At 40.8% G+C, this 18,018-nt stretch overlaps 1 protein-coding gene across 2 annotated transcripts; it reads right to left on the bottom strand.

Moving 5' to 3' along the window:
* Positions 1–4,383: 4,383 nt before the first annotated feature.
* MOSPD1 (motile sperm domain containing 1) lies at positions 4,384–13,284 on the bottom strand. 2 transcript variants are annotated; one of them, XM_010194145.1, is made up of 5 exons: positions 13,027–13,284; positions 12,768–12,843; positions 9,365–9,594; positions 7,298–7,459; positions 4,384–4,926 (listed from the first exon to the last, which is right to left on the bottom strand). In XM_010194145.1, exons 1-5 carry the CDS (start codon positions 13,178–13,180, stop codon positions 4,895–4,897), a joined length of 654 nt encoding a protein of 217 aa, XP_010192447.1. In that variant the 5' UTR covers positions 13,181–13,284; the 3' UTR covers positions 4,384–4,894. The 2 variants fall into 2 exon arrangements, with proteins under 2 accessions (XP_010192447.1, XP_010192448.1); XM_010194146.1 differs by having other exon boundaries at positions 4,584–4,926; positions 9,368–9,594.
* Between the last annotated feature and the right edge of the window lie 4,734 nt (positions 13,285–18,018).

The raw sequence follows: 18,018 nt of genomic DNA, 5'->3' as shown, positions 1-18,018 counted from the left end.
TAGGGAAAGCTGCTCAAGCAGGAGCCCGTTTTGCTGAAGGTACTAAGCTTTGGAAATGTGGTTCTTGGGATTACTTTTTCCCCTTGTGTGGAGAAAAATCAAACCCATGATATACAGATCATGCACTGGGTTTTGTGGCACAGAAATAGTGTACTGTGTTGTCTTTTGAGCAGCTTAAATGAGGCTGTGGCACCAAAATTGCAGTGAGAAACTTCCTGCTAAACAGAAACCACAATCCTTTCATTTAAAGTACATTCACTTCAGCAGTAGGTTTTGATTTTGGAGGTTCCTGGCAGGTTCCTGAGGAAAGGCACTAACGGGCTTGGTGGTGTGGATGGGACATGGGACTTCAGAGCCTCACTGCAGAGTTTGATTTGTCTCTTGAGCGTGGTTTCTTCTTTGTCAAAGCCTGTGCTCATCTAATGCCTTGATGGTTGTACCTTCAGCCACCTGGAGAAGAATGCTCTCATGTTATTACTGTAAATGGTATTGTTAATTCTTTTTTTTACACTGTAGACACAGATTTAAGTTCCCGTACAGACTCTTAGTTCTTTTATTGCATGTCTTTGGTATGCATTTTATCAGTCATCTTTGGCCCTTCCTGGTCTCTCTTGTTCTGCTGGGATCAGGAAGGCTGCAGTTATGCACGTCTGAGTGGATACTCCCCAGGGGTGTTACAGGCGTCGCTGTCGCTCAGGTGGGCTGTTTTCCTCATCATGAGGAGATCATCCATCGCTTTGGTTGTGCTGCTGCACTCGTGGTTGTGCTCTTGATGAAATTCTTCCTTTGCAGAGTCTCTGCTGTTTGAAAGGCCAGCGTGCGTTAGTTTGCCTGCATGTAAGTCCACATTATATTGACAGCATGGTTATAGAGCTTTGCAAATTTTCAAGAGCTGATATGCGTTAGCTACAGTTCACTATCCAAAGTAAACAGCTCGTCAGCATACAGCCAAGAGCCTCCGCAAGGTTGTGTTCTACAGAAGACAAAAATAGACCAAAAAGTGAGTGTATCTGCTTACTTTGCTTTAGTTTGGCTGCAACTGTCGCCTGCCTGCGTTCATTCCTCAGGTGCTCCTGTTGTGAGGATACGCAGGTTCTCTAGACTCCATCCATTTATATGTTGGTTATTTTCAAAAGGCTCACACTAGACTGTGTAGCAGTGGTTTCTTAATCTTCACTCGATTCTGTGGAGCGGTACTAAGCAAGCGATATGCTGCTGGCAACAGCAGACTTCAGTCTCCAGCGGTTTCAGTCTTGATGTGATTTCCTCAGGCAGCAAGCTATGCATACAGGGAAGATAGACTCCCTTGCCAGCACTGTTACCACAGCTGTTTCTCCTCCAGCTCCAGTGAGAGATGGGGCCTTCCCTAGCACTCCCCCCTGGCAGAGGAAGTAATTTAAGGTTCAGGGTTTTTCAGCCCTCCCGTACAGCTTGCTCCCTGCATCACCACAGGCCCTATGAAGCACAGATCACTCGGCATGTGGTAACTCCTTCCTGTGAACAAGGTTTTCCCTGATCTTGCTTACTGGCTCTGGGCAAGTTCCCTTCTGTAGTCTTGCCCTACCCATGGGATGAATTGCCAGTGTGTGTATGTCTGAAGTACGAGATTTGTGCTCCTGACAAAGGAAAGGGGTGATGGAACTTGGCATTCATAAATATACATTGGCAAACGAGCGCTAAAATACGGTGATTTATTGCCAACCCTGTTTGGCAGCCTCTTTCCAGTTTAGGCTTGTTGGTTATCAGATACTTGCTACATATGAACATGAAATGCAATAACATGCAACTCTTGGACAACTCCAGGCTAGTTGATTGCAGGAAGGATTTCTCCGCTGTGGTGTTGAAGGCACAGTTCTGTGCATGGGCTTCTCTTGAAGCCAATGGCAAATGGCACCGTTCAATGGCTGTTTAATGAAGAGCAGCGCCTGTTCTCATGACACCACGCCTGGTTACCTTCCCGGGGCGTGTTCTGAGGAATGTCAGCTGTGGCTCAGCATTTCCCTGCGCAGGGACTGCGTCTGTTTCCAGGTAAGGCTGCTGGACCCAGGCTCCAGTCTCGGAGGGGCTCTGTCAGCTGAGCGTGGTGAAATGAACCGATGATACGAAAGCCCTGTCTGCCCTGGAGCTCTGACAGTTATATTTGGTCTGGTGTAGTTTTACACGTTCTTTGGTTCACTCCTTTAGAGAGAACAGGGACTCCTAAGCACTTGCTGAGCCAGACAAGTGCAAACAGTGTGAGGAGATCATGTACCAAGCCCAGGAGTGGTGCTCATGAAAGCCATCTTGGGAGTGCTCGCATTTCCTGCCTGCCAGCATTGCCTGTTCGAGATAGCACTGCAAGTGCTGGGTAAACACAGTGATTGTTTCTGAGGGGTGATCCTAAAGCCCTCCCGACTGTCTGCACTTCTCTGCTTCAAGGAAATGACTGTTTTGTTTGTGCTGAGAGTCAGGAATGGGAAATGACGTGAACACTTGGCTGGCTTTCCTGGTGTTTTTTAAGGGGAGGCATGTTTACTGTCTCAGCTCTTATTTCCAAAAGCATTCATTCAATGCCTTCCATACCCTATTAAGCACTAGAGGCGTATGTATGCAGATACACGTATGTATGTACACACACATACATGCATCAGAAAAATCTCTTCTAACTCTCGTGTATCCACCTGGTAAAATTTTACGAGTGTCTTCCTGTGACCGTGCTGTAACAAGATTTGATCTATTCCCCCTCACAGTGCTGAACTGAAACTGTCCTCAGGTGTTATTCCAACGCTGGAATAAATCTGTGATTATACAGTGCTCTGTAATCACCACAAAGTAGAAAGAAGTCAAAATTCCCATTTGTCATGCTTTTTTTTTTTTTTTGTTGCCCAAGCACCCATTTTATCTGCAGCTGCTGAGTTACACTGTGCACTTAATCTTTTTTATCTGTGTATTGCTCCTCGCTTGCCCTTGAAAAAGAAATGGTCCAATGATTTAGTCTTTTTAGTTGCTGATAACTCTTAGTTACTGATTTATTTGGTCAAGGTGTTTTTCTAAACCAATGGTTTCTCTTTTAAATGCCTTGAAAATGAGCAGGATGCTGGCAGTCGTGGTCTCTGTTATCTGCAATCCTACTTCCCAAGACTCGTGTGGGCACTGTCCGCAGGACTGAGGCACTGGTAGGTGTCAAGGCTTGGTTGTGGTGACTCAGTGCCTGCATGCAGGACTCTCCATCTTCTGTCCTTCTGTGAGTGCCTGGCAAAGCACAACCCTCACCTAGGACTGGAACTCCATGATATGGGGGGAAAGAGGTGGGTTTGTGTGTGTTTTTTCCCCAGTTTGAGCACCACAAAAGCTAGGTATTGCAATACGTAACAGCCAGGCTCAGATACCACGTGGCAGTTTTCTCTCCTTAACTTCTGCTCAATTCCCTCAGGAGCATCCGCACTAATGGTGCAGGTCTTTACGAATCACCGTGAAGGTACAAGAACACAGGGCAACACTGCGACCCGACCGCAATCTCCGTGGTTGGAAGCAAGCGCCGTGCCTGCAGCACAGGCTCTGGAACAGACTTCCTAAGTCGTCTAGTTACTTTTTTAAAAAAAACACCCTAACATTACTGTTTGACTTTATCATCTGATGCTGATAGATAACACAATCTCAGTTCTTCTGAGAATCAAACTAAAGTAACATTTATTGTCCTTTAAACACTTACTTGTATTCTATGTAAGAAAAAAATGTAGTGATCAACAACTTTAACCTTTCTTTTTTTTTCCTTAAAACAACATTGTTCTCTGCATTGTGTCTTTGTACTTCCATGCATAAACAGAAAAGTGACCCATAGCATGCAGAGGGAAAGTAAGTTTAATTTCTGAAATGTTTTTTCTTAATACAGATCAGAGCATATCATATAGACTTAGAAAGACTTGTGTGTATTCATAAAATGCAGTAGTAGTGGCCTTTCAGTAGAAATATTTTTAAACTTAACATCTCAACAATGAAATGTCAAAGAAAGGGAAAGACTTGTTATACGAAACAAGGTAAATGTTCACCTAGAATAGAAAACTGGAATTTGAGCAGCAGTTTCTGCTACAAAAGAAGTCTCCTGTCTCAGCCATAGGGGAGAAGGGATGGTGCAGAGGAATGCTGTTGTGCTGTGCTTGGTTTGGTCTCCAAAGTAGAAAAAATGGCTGAATTTTATATTAGTGTGCAGTGTGAGTTCAACTTCTGTTAATGCCACTTAGTCCACGTGTCACATGCATCCCTAGGAAATGAAAGGATCTGATGACAGAACTTGCTTTTATTGTCTACAACTGGGACACAAAATTGCTGCTGCAGAAATGATTTCCCCAGGTAAGAAAACGAGCACTCACTCATATACTTGTAATGAAGTAAGGAATTTGAGAATTACTTCTTCACCTAAAATTCATGGTTTATTTCATAGTTTCACTGATGGAATTTTTCATTTTCTGCAATGATTAATCATGACTCTCGTCCTTCTGGTACGTATACAGAAGTGCCATGCGCCAGCCTTGGGGTGTACAACCACAAACCAAAGGAACGTTTTACAGAGGACAGGTTGTGTTTATAGTGATCACGTACTCATGTGAACATAGACTAAAAATAACAAATGTTGCTTTAATAAGGGTTTTTTACAGTGGGCGTAGATATAAAAGTTTTTCAAATTATTTTCACAGGTATCGCTGAACATTTCATAGCTGTCTGTTACAGAAGCACCGAAAAGTGCTTTGAGTCTTTCATTTATTATACATAGTTAAAATATATTACACTTCTGAAGGTATTTTAAATCACTGAATGGTTTTGCTAGCATCTTAATGAGCCAAATGGGAGTAAAAGGCAGTCCACATTCATGATGTGAATATACAGTAAGGTGTTTGACATCCTATTAACTCATTGCTCATGTTCTCAGAATAACCATGGTGATGAGACCTGAAAGACAAGAATTAAGAACTAAATACTTTTAATTTCACTGAATAAAACATTTTCAATATAGTTTAGCCTGTCACAAGACAGAAAATAAGGTAAGATGAATTTAAATATACATTTCACTTAAATATTAGAAGTATTGCTCCCAATTGTGATGTGGACAGAATCCGTGTTAAAAAAACCCAAACCCAACCACACTGAAGCGCAGTGTATCCAGTAACTAAATGTCAAAGCAGCTATGAAGACTCCAAACAATTCCTGATCTGACCACTGGAAAATCTTAACGTTGAGATTCTGACACCAGTTTTCACGGGGGTAGTTCTGGGCAGTGTACTCAAACGCTGACTCGTCAGTCAGGCACATCAGCTGAAGGCTCCAAGGCATTTTGGTTCTGCTCTGTGCAGAATGACTGCTCAAAGACTGGTTTTAGACAAAGATGTTAAGCTTCCTTGTCAGCCTGCACAGGGAGCTTTCCACAGACTTTTTGTGGTGACCTTTAAAGAAGGAGGGAGGAAAAAAAAAGGAACTGGTCTGATAGAGGTTAAAAACAATTAAAAACAGATGAAAGGAGGAAACATGGGGCTAATAAACCAACTCATGACACACTGAAAAGTTCACTTTAATTATGTGCTGATACTGGAGAAAGTACAAATCTGCAAGTTCTTAGCCATGAGTGATGCTGCACAAGGCAAAGATGCAGATGGAAAAACACGAGGGCTCCTTGAATTCCAGCCTTACAAAACATCCCAAGAGGAATTTGTCCGTTCTTGAGCAAACTTGCTTTCTTGCAGGCTCAGATGATACCTGCCTGTCACTGCAGACAGCTTAGCTAAAGCCTACAGATCTCACCACAGATAAAGAAATTTCTGAGACTATTTTACTATCCTGCCACTACAGATTTATTTACTGTATAAAGATTTTGAAGATAGAAGCATGACAGAACAGAGTTGTAATGCTTCCTTCCATTAGACAGGCAATTTATGCATTAAACAGGAATTACAATTCAGCTATTTCTTAAGGTCTGTATTAGCTTAGACAATCAGTACCACCACTACTGCTATAGGCCCTGGCTTGGATCATCTCATCATCGCAGAGTAATAACAGAAGTTTCTGGAAGATGCTACAGGACAGCCTACTTCTTGTACAGAGACTTCCAGGCAATAAAGGGTTTCACTCATTTCTGTAAAGCAAATACTTAAGTGTCATATAGCCCAGCTGGTGTGGTATTAACCTCCCTTGTCAACTAAATGCCACACAATCCAGTTGTACTTCCTTGTGGAAGAAAGTGACTTCATCTTCCCCAGAGCAGTCGGCTTTCTACATGAGCAAGAGTTGCACACAGAAGCAGCTTTTCAAGAACACTAAAAATGCTGCTGTGAAAGGAATCAAAACTTGTAAGAACTTCATAGTGATCCAGAAACAGGTTAAGTTGTTGCAGATGTACAAAGTCAAATGGTTTAATACTGCAATATGCACCAGCAGAAACTGGAGTCATTTTCAAAACTGGATAAAAACAAAGCAAGGATTACTGCAAGGTCCTGATCTGAAAATACATCACCATCAGCTCAGGCAAAGAGCGACACGTGAGTTTTCAAGCCATTTCAGCAGACCGACACGCAGGAGTCGGTCAGTCACCTGTGTGTGCGGCATTAACCATCCAGAACTTGCATCTTTTCCCATCGCTACCTCACCTCTAGCTATCAGTCTGAAGCTGCCTAGCTCGTTTCCTTTAAATCCTCATTTCTGCCAGGTAGTGGGACAGGAGAATTGAGTTTAGTGTGACTGTTCTTCAAATCTGAAATAGTTATAGAAAAATATAACAAATGAAATCTGCGACTTATCTACACTTGCTCATTTAGGAGCAAATTACAAACCAGGAAGAACTGTGGATGGTAGTGGTCTCATAGGAGGGGTTTACAACAATTTATTTCTACACCTTTCAACTGCCTATCAAGAGGGCAGGGAATGGAACCTTTCAAATCAGCTCATCTGGAGCGAAGAGAGAAACAAAAATAACAGAAGAGATCCAGGTTCTGCAGTAGAGTAACTCCCGATGTCAGTGTAAGTTTAAGAAAGGGCACCTTCCGTTCACTTTTGTTGGCAGATGACTACAGTTGGCCAGTCATCAAATGAAGGTGAAATTACCATGTAGAGGCCTGTATATAATAAATATCAACTAAAAAATGGTCTCGAATTCTTACAGTAACTAATTTACCCCACTATCACCATGGCTGTAAGTTAAAATACAAGCAGAGACACAAAGCAAAACGTAACATGGTGTTTTGTCTCCAAGTTTCCTGAAGCCACCGGCAAACAGAAGTTTTCCAAATCACAGAAGTTCCAAGAAAACATTTACAAAATGCAGAATACTTACCTAAAACATAAGCAGCTACTAACTTTTGATTCACACTTAAATGGAGGTAGAGAGGCACCAGGGATTCCATTTCCCCCAATGTGGGTAGCATTAGTGCTACAATACACACTATTCCTAGGAAGACTGTTAGTAAACTAGGTCCCGACGAGGCAGTTCTGTTTTCTGAAAAACAAAGTAGTATCAGCTGTAAGGAGCATCGAACCAATATAAAAGTTTGCAGTACATTGTAGCTGCAATATCCTGAGACTTTCTTTTCTCTTAGGAGTTTGGAGGGAGTGGAAAGCCCTTCTAAACCTTCTGCATTTTGCAGTGGAGAACCCTGCTCCCTGTGCTGATGCTGGAACTTGTTTTCACACGACTTCCCAAAGCCCTCCCTTCTGGAGGAGCAGAGCCTGCCAGGCCCAGCAGCTGCATGTACACACTTATGACTCTTGGATATTTCAGCCCAAGGTCTCACCATGCATCCATTCCTTGGTGTGCTCCTTCAGTGATTCGTAGTCAATTAGGAAAGAACACCTGAAAGAGCTGTGCAGGCAGGTAACTGCTTACACCGCCAGAGCAAAACCTGGCTACAGCAAGAGCACAGGATCTCGGGCCAGATGAGTTACCCTTCTTTCTTTAGAGGATTCAAGGGCTGTACCTGCCAGAACCAGTTTACACACCACACATTTGAATCTTACTTTTAAGAACTGTGAGAGTGAACTGCTCTGACAGTCCAACATCACCAGAATAAGGAAATGCAAACTATAGATGAACTGTCCTTCATACTCTTTATCGTGCTGCAGTTTAACAGCTGGAACCTACTCAAAATGCACACAGTGTAATCTTAGAGACTGTTAATATCTTTGTTGAATACTTCTAACCAAATTCTTAAAATCCACTGAAACAAGCCAATGTTTTTAATACAGTTTTCTATGCTCAATGACTAGCAACGTGTCCTATCTTAATTCCACAGATCTGTTATTTCTAAGTTGCAGGTTATATGCAAAGACTGCGATTGCTTTGTTTATGGTTTGTTGGGGTTTTTTTTGAGTTGTTGTTTGTTGTTGTTGGTTTTTTTCTTCTGTAAGCAAGCAACATAATGTGGTCAACAAGGTTTTTAAGCAGAGAAATAGCATTTGGATTAACACCAGCATCAGATTGTTCAGGATGGTTCAAACCTTCTGTACAGGAATAACTCTCATAGTAACATTTTGTTCTGTGAGCCCAGAGATCTCCTAGGTTTGCTTTAACCATGTATCCTACTAATATCTATCAAGGGGTTTTCAGTAAAAGGTGTTTCATCAGCCAACAAACTATGTATAAATAGTGAAGAAGTTTGGTTTTAACAAGGGGAACACCCTCAAGCAGGTTCATCTATTTTCTTGTAATGAAAAATAAAACAGTGACAAGAATATTACAATATAAATCAGTAAGAGTAACAAGAAGGTAAGACTGTCAAGTCAAGAATCAGTTTGGATTCAGTTCTGGTAAAACTTGATACTTTTTATATCTTCCCCTACAACTTCAATTTAACTGGTCCAGGTTTTGCCCGAGAGGGTTGATTCACTTCCTCACATACGAAACATCCAAAGAGTTTCCAGCGAGCAACTGTGCTTTTCTGTATTTGCAAGACAGACAAAGGAGATGGCACAGAACAAGGAGCACTTTAGAAGATGTTTTGGCAATATTTCCTGCACATCAGGAAATGGAGGATTAAGGGTTTGGAACAAACTCAGAAGGGACATATTTTCTGAAAGAGCCCAAGGGTCGAAAAATAACTGCCATCCTTTTGCAGATAAATTCCCATTGGCAGTAACAGAACTTCTGCACCACAGCAACAGAGGATGTACTCTCCAACAACCAACATGCAAATGTGGGGCAGCAAAGGGTCTTGAGTAATGAAGACAGCATCAGCAGAAGAGCCATAATTTGGCTTCTTAGACACTGTGATCCCCCAGTGCTAGAGAGCGCAGTCTTACAGGTAAATAAAAAGAATTATTTTAAAATTTATTTTAGTCTAGTCTTTGTAGTCACTCGAGCTATTCATAACTGATTCAGAAGGCAGAAAGGGTAAAATATTTCAGCTACCTGGTTGACACAAAGTCTGCTCAAAAAAGACACTTTCAGCCAGGTGTTCTTTTATTCTTTTTTCCTCCTCTTCCTTTTGTTGTTGTTGTTCCTTTGCAGATGGAAGCAGAGTAGCAATAATCTCCTTTTTCCCTAATGCTTTCCTCTGGCTCTGCTCAGACACTTGTAGACGGAATTTATCTATCACACCATAGTAAGAAGCCCGAACATCTCTGTGACGAATCACACTGCAGACAAAAACAGCATTTTCAAACAGAGGAACTAATAAGCCCCACGTCTCCTGTGGAATTATGTCCTACATCCCAACACTTCCCCTCTTCCCCCCGCGGCACAGATACATTGCAATAGTCCAGATCCCCATTACCTCCTCCACTACTCAATATTCTTGAAGATTTGATCTTGCCTTCTCTCCTCTCCTTACGTTCAGTCTGGTTCTCAAATATATATGCTCCGACTGGCTGCCCAGAAAGAACAGTTAACTCTATCCCTCACACACCTTTGCCTCAGACTGAGGCCTAGTTGCCAATTTGCATGAAACATCAATTATCTGAAAGATGCCTCCTCCTTTATCAAAGTTGTTTGACGCTGCCCAATGATTTTAAAAGGTGGGGGGGACTGGAGTGAACAAGGAAGAAAAGTACGACTGCCACAGACAGACGATGGCAGAAGTCTAGCTTTCTGAGGAAACCAGGCTCAAAGCTTTACAATTTGTACTTCCTCAGAAGCAAAACTCATTCCCTCTATGGACAAGAATCAGCTAGATGTAAAGAGATTTTCAAAATCAGAGGCCCACCATTAAGAGCACGTAACAGCACAGTAAAGCCGACAGCTACATATCCACATAAACCTGTCTGCCAGAGCTTTGCTCATCAATCTAGCTACCTTCAACACGTTTGTTGCCTACATCGAGACGCACAATGCTCCAGATCCTTCACCACGAGCTATGCCAGGTGCTGCGACACAAACTGCAGTCACAACTCAGACTGCAGTGGAGACATCGCCTCTGGATTACAGCTAGAAATGAGTGATTTTCCTGGTAAACCTTCTCACTGCCCATCAACCACCCTGGTGCTCTGCTATTTTGAATATGCTGGCCAATGTAGCTTCAACGGTAAGACAGGGTGATAGTTGTTGCATTTCTTCTAGTTTTATGGCATTTCATGGTAAAAAATTGTATGTGGGACCTACAAAAGGCAGAGTTTTAAAATAACACTGATGAAAGGCAACACAGAGTTCTTAGCAGTGCTCTGCTCAACTGCCTTCTCTCTGCATTTACGATGCATGACAAAAACACCTATCTAGCACAAAAAAAGCTGTAACATTTAGGTTTTGAAGTCATATCAACTCTTAGGGTTAATATGGATTTTAATAATTTTTCCAAAGTAGAAAACTTTGTGTCATGAAAGGCTATTCTAAGTTTCTAATATAACAATAGCAATTCTGAAAAAATACCTTCATGTAAGTGATTTGACTTCAAGAAGGCTTCCATCTCCTGAGGGGAAAACCAACTTTTCTATCCTTAGTAATACAGGACAGTAGTCTTAAAATTGCTTTAAAAACAACTATCTTTGTGATAATATAGACACTAAAATGCTGAAACAAACAGATTTTTTCTGTTTCAATCTTCATTTAAAGGAACCATATCACATCAAGACACCTACAGTCATTAACATAGCCAGTGCTTGTAACTGGTATCTAGTTTGATTAGACCATTCAACAAGGTAACAGAGACGATGCCATCCCCCAAGCGAGAAGGCTGAAGGAAATCATGGAGTTTTATGACACTTTAGAGGCAAAAGAGTGTGTTTCTGACAGGCTTTCAGAAAGTTGAGCACTGGCTGGGCAACTGCCTTCACCTAAACAAAAGGCTTTTTCACATTGACAATCCTAATTCGTACAAATCTCAGCGCATCGGAACAGCAAATTCAACTCTCATTTCTTCCTTTAACACTTCCTTTTAAATTTCTGTTTCTACTCTTAGTACCATGGCACTAACTCCCAACCTAAGCAGAATCTTTACATAACACTGTGCTGTGAGAACATGCATCAGCTGCCAAGCAGAGAGATGTTTTCTGCAGACCCTTATAAACAGATACATTCTCCTGTTTCTTTTTAGAGACCATTGCATAATTGGAAGCTCTGCAGAATATCTGTTTATCTGGCAAATGGCCACACTTGCATAGTATTGCTCATATCCTAGCGCCCATAGACAGCAACCATTGGAACTAGATGGGGGATTTTGCTGCATGAAAAATTCCCTTGGAAACATATATGTTTCTTATTTTCCTTTTATTAAATAAAGAAGACATTTGTTTAAGATGAAGCAAATGTAATCAAGTTCATGTAGATGTCTGTTAACGACTAGAATAGCTCACTGATACACTGGTATATTCTGACCTGTTTTGTTCCATTTTTAAGATTATTGCTCCTGCTCACTGAAATTTTCTAGTTCCATGTTTTAAACTTCCTTTCTATTCGCTGAGTCCTTAGAATTTTCCAAATTACACTTAAGGAAAACAGTCTACAGGCAAGAGCCATTCCCCAAGCACAGTATTATTTCTCTGACAAAAGACAGATCATTCAATAGCAGAGATTTTTTGTATATGGCTGTTTGTTAGCCAGAGATCCCAGAATGTGTTTTACAATTTGCAAATTTCTATTCGGAAAGCTCAGTCTGCTCTTTAAAGTACTTCATTCTTTCTTGAGCTGTATCTGTACATCAGCACAGAAATAAGGTGGTAAATGGAAGATGAAAAACAGTTGGATTATTTTAGCTTATATACCTACTCTATACTTTGACTTATAGCAGCCTACAGACCCTATACATTATGGTCACTTAACCAGCTGTCATCTTTTCTCTGTTATTGGGTTGGGACCTGACAGGAGAAAAAACTAAAAGGAAGAGCTAAGAAGGAGAGAGGCGGGTGAGGCGAGAGGTAGGCAGAAGTACCTTCATTAAACATGGCCCAGGAAAGTGTTCTCAGGGGAACCGCATACATTTTCATTTTGCCAATCTGCAAATACATATTTCTCTCAAAGAAATCCCAACCCTGGGAGTCCTGCTTTTCTTGTTAAAAATTACAAAAAAGTACTCAAAGGAGACTCATCTTACTCTTACTGCTGCTTTACAAACTATACTAAAGGATGCACTTACTAGCATTTTATTTATGTCCAAAGACAAAATTAGAGGAGGAAATATCTGCAATACTGTAATACCTCTGCCCTAGAGTGAAAGAATAGCAAAGACCAGATGGCCAAAGAATAGAGGTAATTAGAAAAACACTATATCCTTATCCAGCTTAGTTTATAAATGCATGCTGTCATTTACTACCTCTTAAATAACAAAAGCAATTAAGATAATCAAATATCAATGGTTAGAAAACAAAGAACTTTTACTTACATATCAACACAGCACTGAGGCTTCACTGCACCAGTAGCATCAACCACCGCATATTTGTTTGGAGTTGTACAAAGAACTGCAACAAAAAGGACAGTAGTGGTAACAAATCATGAATTAATACCTCACCAGTTTCACCAACAGATACACGTAAAGACACGAGTTTGGTTTTGTCACAAATATGATTGGTTACATTGATTATAATTGGACCGTTAGAGATCACCAACTAACCCTTAAACAGAACTTAACCTAAGAAACCCACCTTTGAATTTTAAGGCAAACTCATAGGGGTTATATAGAGTCAACACCTGCTTGTGTGTTGACTGGTCATCTGCATAAAATATAAGTTCTGTAGGAAAAACAAAAACAGGAAGATTTCCTTCCACTAACTCTGGCTGTCTTTTTTGTTGCTGCATTGGCACTGAATCCTCCTTGCTGCTTCTTGTGTTCTTATGATTTTGTATCCTCAGAGACTTCAGTTTTTGAATCGTTTAAGAATTCCAAAGCATTTTGGCAATTCTAAAGGAAAAAAAAAGGGGGGGAAAAAAAGAGAAAAGGCAAGAAGATTATTTCCATAAGTCTATACTAAACTGAGGCAGTCAACAATAGTGTAAAAATATAGAACATGAAGCTTGGTTATGAATCTACTTTTACTTAAGTTCCTTCAAAAATACACAAATAGTAAAAACACTTGCATCAGGTTTCTACCTATTTAACAAATGGCTATAAAATAAATAGATAACCACATTAGTGTATCACAGCAGCATTCTGGGGTCCCAGTCCATGACCAGGATTGCTTATGCTGGGTCTTTGCAACACAAACCAAACAAAAACAACAAAAAGATATCCCATCCTTGCCTCGGGACACCAACACGTGAGATAAAACAGAGCAGCAATGAGGAAACACAAAGACGTAAGGCAGCAGGAGTCACCACGTAGGCAGGAACCTCTCTGCAGTGTGACCTTCCCGGATGAGGTATAACTGAGGTATCTGCTCACATAGACACTGAGGTATGTCAAATCCCACAGATTCAGAAGACAAGAATGGGGAACACCTTCACGCCTTGTTTAAACTAAACTGTCCTTGCAATTGCGTGGTAGTTATAGGCAACAAACTGAAAAATAACTGGGATGAATAATACCAAACAGATTTAGGATTTGCTACTTGACTAAAAAATAAGACAGGTTTTCTACCCCCACTGTCTCTAACCAAAGTATAACCATCGCAGTTCTCCCTCTGCCACCCCCAGTCTTGTTTTATTTTGAGTGACATTCCAGAACTAAAACCAGAACCCATGATCCAATCAAGCAACAATCCCAAATGTAATTCATAAAACAAAATTAAGGCCAGACTCCTGAGCACACATACCATTCACTTTACACACAACACACAGAGCAAAGTGAAACAGCTATAGATATTTCCCCTCCCCCAAAAGGTCGTATTTTACTGTAGCTCCTATAGGTTAATTATCAAACTGAAGGTGTCCTTTGAGGCTTAACTTTATTCTATAGTAGAAAATATTAAAAGTACAAAAAGTACCTACTGATTTCTTAGCTGTAATTTCCACTTCCAATGAAGCTTTCTAAAACAAGGTCTGTTTCAGCTGTTCTCCAGTCAAATAAACTGATTTCGTTGCACCTTAAGAAATTTATTTTCTGAACTTTCTAGCAGCAAATAGCCCTGGCATTATGAACGACCAAAACCAAATGCTTATTCTTGCATTCTAAACATCAACACGTTCACATTTCCAAGCACCAGACACCGGTTTCAGACTTGAAACATGACACAGGTTTAGGTGTTTACTAGAGTATATCTGTCGTATCTTCAGATTTACAGGCTCTGATTCTATTCACAAACTAAATTGGGGTCTTTTTGTGTTTTGTTTTGTTTTTTTGTTTGTTTTTTTAAACAGCAAATCATCCCTGTAGGATTTAAATTCATGGGTCTTACTGGAATGTCTTTCCCCAAGATCCAGTTTCCTTTCAGAGCATAAGTTTGTTTCCACTTCACTGAAATGCTACTAATAATATTCTGAAAACAAATCCCCAATGATAGTGTTCCAAGTTGATGCTCTGCTACCTTATTAAGAAGAGTCTAGAAAAAGAAGTAGCCCTCTAAGTGGCAATTTGGGTTTCAAGTGCTTCTGAGAATTTTGGCGAATCCCTTTTGTTCCAGAAGGATTAACCAACTCTGGAATCACCTTGTGCAGCAAGTGTAAGCATTATTTCTTGAACAACTTTATGTACCATTGCAAAGTGAGAGTCATCGTTCCATTCAAATATATCAAGACTCTACGAAGAGCTTATGTGGAAAAACTGCCAGCTTGTAGGAATACAAACTACCTTCTTCTGAAACTTCTCATAGACAGAAGATTTCTTTTTTGAATTTTATTTTTACAGAAGTTGCATCAATGCAGTAAGCATACATGAGAATCTGTAGTTCTCATGTTCTATAAACTATGTGTAAAAGAAATACAGGCAATCTTTGAAATTAACAAAAGGTTTTTTCCTAATAAATATTTTAAACTACATTGCAATCAATAGCAAACTACTGCTAGATACTTTTAAGTGATTAGATTTAATAATTTTTTAAAAATATTGTAATATTTAATACTATTTTGACACTTCAGGTTTTTCTTTAAACACTGCACAGGTTTCATTCTGATTTCTGGCGTCATACCACAACTCCGGTTTCTTCAGTTTGGCCAACAGCAAGTGTTTAGGTGTCAAAAACCCCACAGATCACATCAGCTGGGGTATGGATCACTAAGCCTATGAGCAGGCTTGTTTTTCTTATGCATCCACTGAAAACACAGCATGCAAACCTCCCAGGCAGAAAGCCACCAATCTTCAAAAAGTACATCCAGTTATTGCTTCCTTTTCTTATTTAACTTGGCTGGCTAAGGAGTTACCACTGAAACTGGCAAAAGTCAATCTGGCAAAGCCAGGCCTATAGTAGACGTGTTTGCTGACACAGCGGTGCCGTTCAGGGTATAAGTTTATGGATTTCTAAGCAAGCAGCACCCTTCTTGAGACTTAAAAGTTACCTTGCTGCAATATCTCACCAAGTGACATGAGTTTAAGCACTTTTCCCAAAGACTGCACTACAAATTATACATAGGCTGGGGATATTTCGCAGTTTACTATTAATAACAGCACACCTTTTGTACAGCACTCATCAACAGCAAACTGCAAAGACTTTCACAGAGAAAGCCTGTATCATCAGAACTTCTCTGCACACATCAACCCTAACAGCGCTCCTATAAATGTTCAGGACACAGCAGATTCTCACCACGACCACTCAATTTTGTAGCCAAGAGTCACCAGGAACGATTACTTGCAGAACATAAAGGTAAAATCTGTACAAACCCAAGATCTGCGCTCTCAATGCTGCGACCTGCTCTCTGCAGATGGATTTCTGGTGCCGCCAAGGAAACTCCCTGCTGGTGCAGGGATCTGTCAAACACAACGCTCGCTCGATAGAGGACACAGCCAACGCGTAACACCTGAACAACGCCAGCTCGCTTCCCAACGCTCTTTCAAGTCCAGGCAAACAATTGTCACCAATTTTTTTTATTTTTTAGTGCAATAAGGATCTTTCCTCCCCAGAGTTACTAAATATACACTGCTGGTGTCACAATAGCACAGATCTGCCAGCGTTTCCTTTGAAATCTCTTTCTTCACAAATTTAACTCGACAGAGAAAAAACACGAAGCGAAACGTAACTTCTCTCTAGGGTCAGAAATAACACCGATCGTGACCTGTTTTTACTTAACAAGTATCTGCTGAAAAGCTAAATCAAGTGAGGAAGTTTTTTGTTCCCATTTTAACTTCCAACAGCCTCAGCACCATAGCTTCCGAGTACACTTGTTGGTTGTTGCTTTTTTCTTTTCCTAACAACTGCAAATAACTCGAGAGAATGTCATCTGGTAAACACTTCATTCAGAAGACCACCTCTTTACAGTCAGTCTCCACACACCCCTTTTAAAAATTATCTTATTACAGTGTCATCTATTGTTGTCACATCTGCCCTCTGAAACTACAAAATAAGCCTTTCTACGCTACACACTCAATAAAATTGATGCCTTTTGAGTACATGTTTACAAAACAAGCAAAAAATCTCCTTCAAAATTCTCTCCTACCTCAAGCTGAGCAATTACTTTAAGCTACACGTAAATACAGCATATGATCGGAAGCAAACCTATTAACACTTTGTTTCTCAGAAAGTTTTCGGAGGTCTTACCCTGCACTTATGCAACCCAGTGTTTAAACTACCTGCAATTATTTGGGAGAGTCATCCAATGACTAGAGCACAGTCCAGCAGCCAGGATGGCTGGATTACATTAGCACTAACTCTGTCACTCCATGACCTTGAGCAAGTTGGTTAACCTCACCTCGATTTGCTAATCTATGGAGGCACATATTCCGGAAAGTATTTCAGTAGGCGGCCAGTCACACTTCAACTGGCAGAACTACTCCGATACTTTGCAAAGCCCGAGCCGAAATATGCTACTGTTTACCTCTTTGCAGGGCGATGAAAAATGTAATTAGTAACTGTCTCCAGGATGCTTTAAAATAATAGTCTCAGAGCATTACCTATTAGCATGGATGACTACAACATACATCAATTATGCTAATACTGACAGCAAAACTTATTAGACCCCCATTATTCCTTTGTTTCTTCAAATGCTGAAAAGGTGACAGTAACAAAAAAAAAATGTGAGTGCAACTAAGACACAGAAAAGCGAGGCAAAATGAAATAACAGTTGTGCACTGCTTCTGATCCACTGTACTGTAACGCTCACAAGAATCCTATGGAAGGCTTTCAAGGGTACATCTACTTCAGTCTCTATTTTTTCACTTCCAATTTGTGTTTAACACGCTAAACTGGCTGTTTCTAAAACGTGTATTGTGCTCGTTAATGCTACGTGGCCTTTCTCCCTGCCTCAGACCAGGTTCAAACACACAGCTCAAATGCCAAGCTGCCACAGATCAACCGAGGACAACAGTCTTTCCTCAGAGGGCTCCGGAAAGAAAGGCACCCCGATTTGTTACTCCAAGCGCCCTCACTGAAGACAGAGAAGCAGCAATAACTGCACACGCTTAATTGATCCTCTTTGTTCTCCGACAACGAGCAGCACAGATGAAGGCTGAGGCAGCTGCGCTCTAACGGCCTCTCCCCAGCCCTGCCCTGCTTGTGGCGGTAACACAGCCCTCACCTTCGCACCGGCACCGTCTCGCTTCCCTAGCGACA

The sequence above is a fragment of the Mesitornis unicolor genome, unplaced genomic scaffold (assembly GCF_000695765.1).
Source record: "Mesitornis unicolor isolate BGI_N332 unplaced genomic scaffold, ASM69576v1 scaffold47171, whole genome shotgun sequence".
In the NCBI taxonomy this organism is placed as follows: domain Eukaryota; kingdom Metazoa; phylum Chordata; class Aves; order Mesitornithiformes; family Mesitornithidae; genus Mesitornis; species Mesitornis unicolor.
Note: the sequence above shows the minus strand (reverse complement) of the source record. Positions and strands in the feature narration are given on the sequence as shown.

Bases quoted from the DNA above. Each gene is read 5' to 3' on its own strand.
- MOSPD1 (XM_010194145.1), bottom strand. From the start codon at position 13,180: ATGCAGCAACAAAAAAGACAGCCAGAGTTAGTGGAAGGAAATCTTCCT. The intron at 12,844-13,026 runs GTGGGTTTCTTA...TTTTTGTTGCAG, and splicing joins GTTTGCCTTAAAATTCAAAG to TTCTTTGTACAACTCCAAAC. The intron at 9,595-12,767 runs GTAAGTAAAAGT...TTTTGTCTGCAG, and splicing joins CCTCAGTGCTGTGTTGATAT to TGTGATTCGTCACAGAGATG.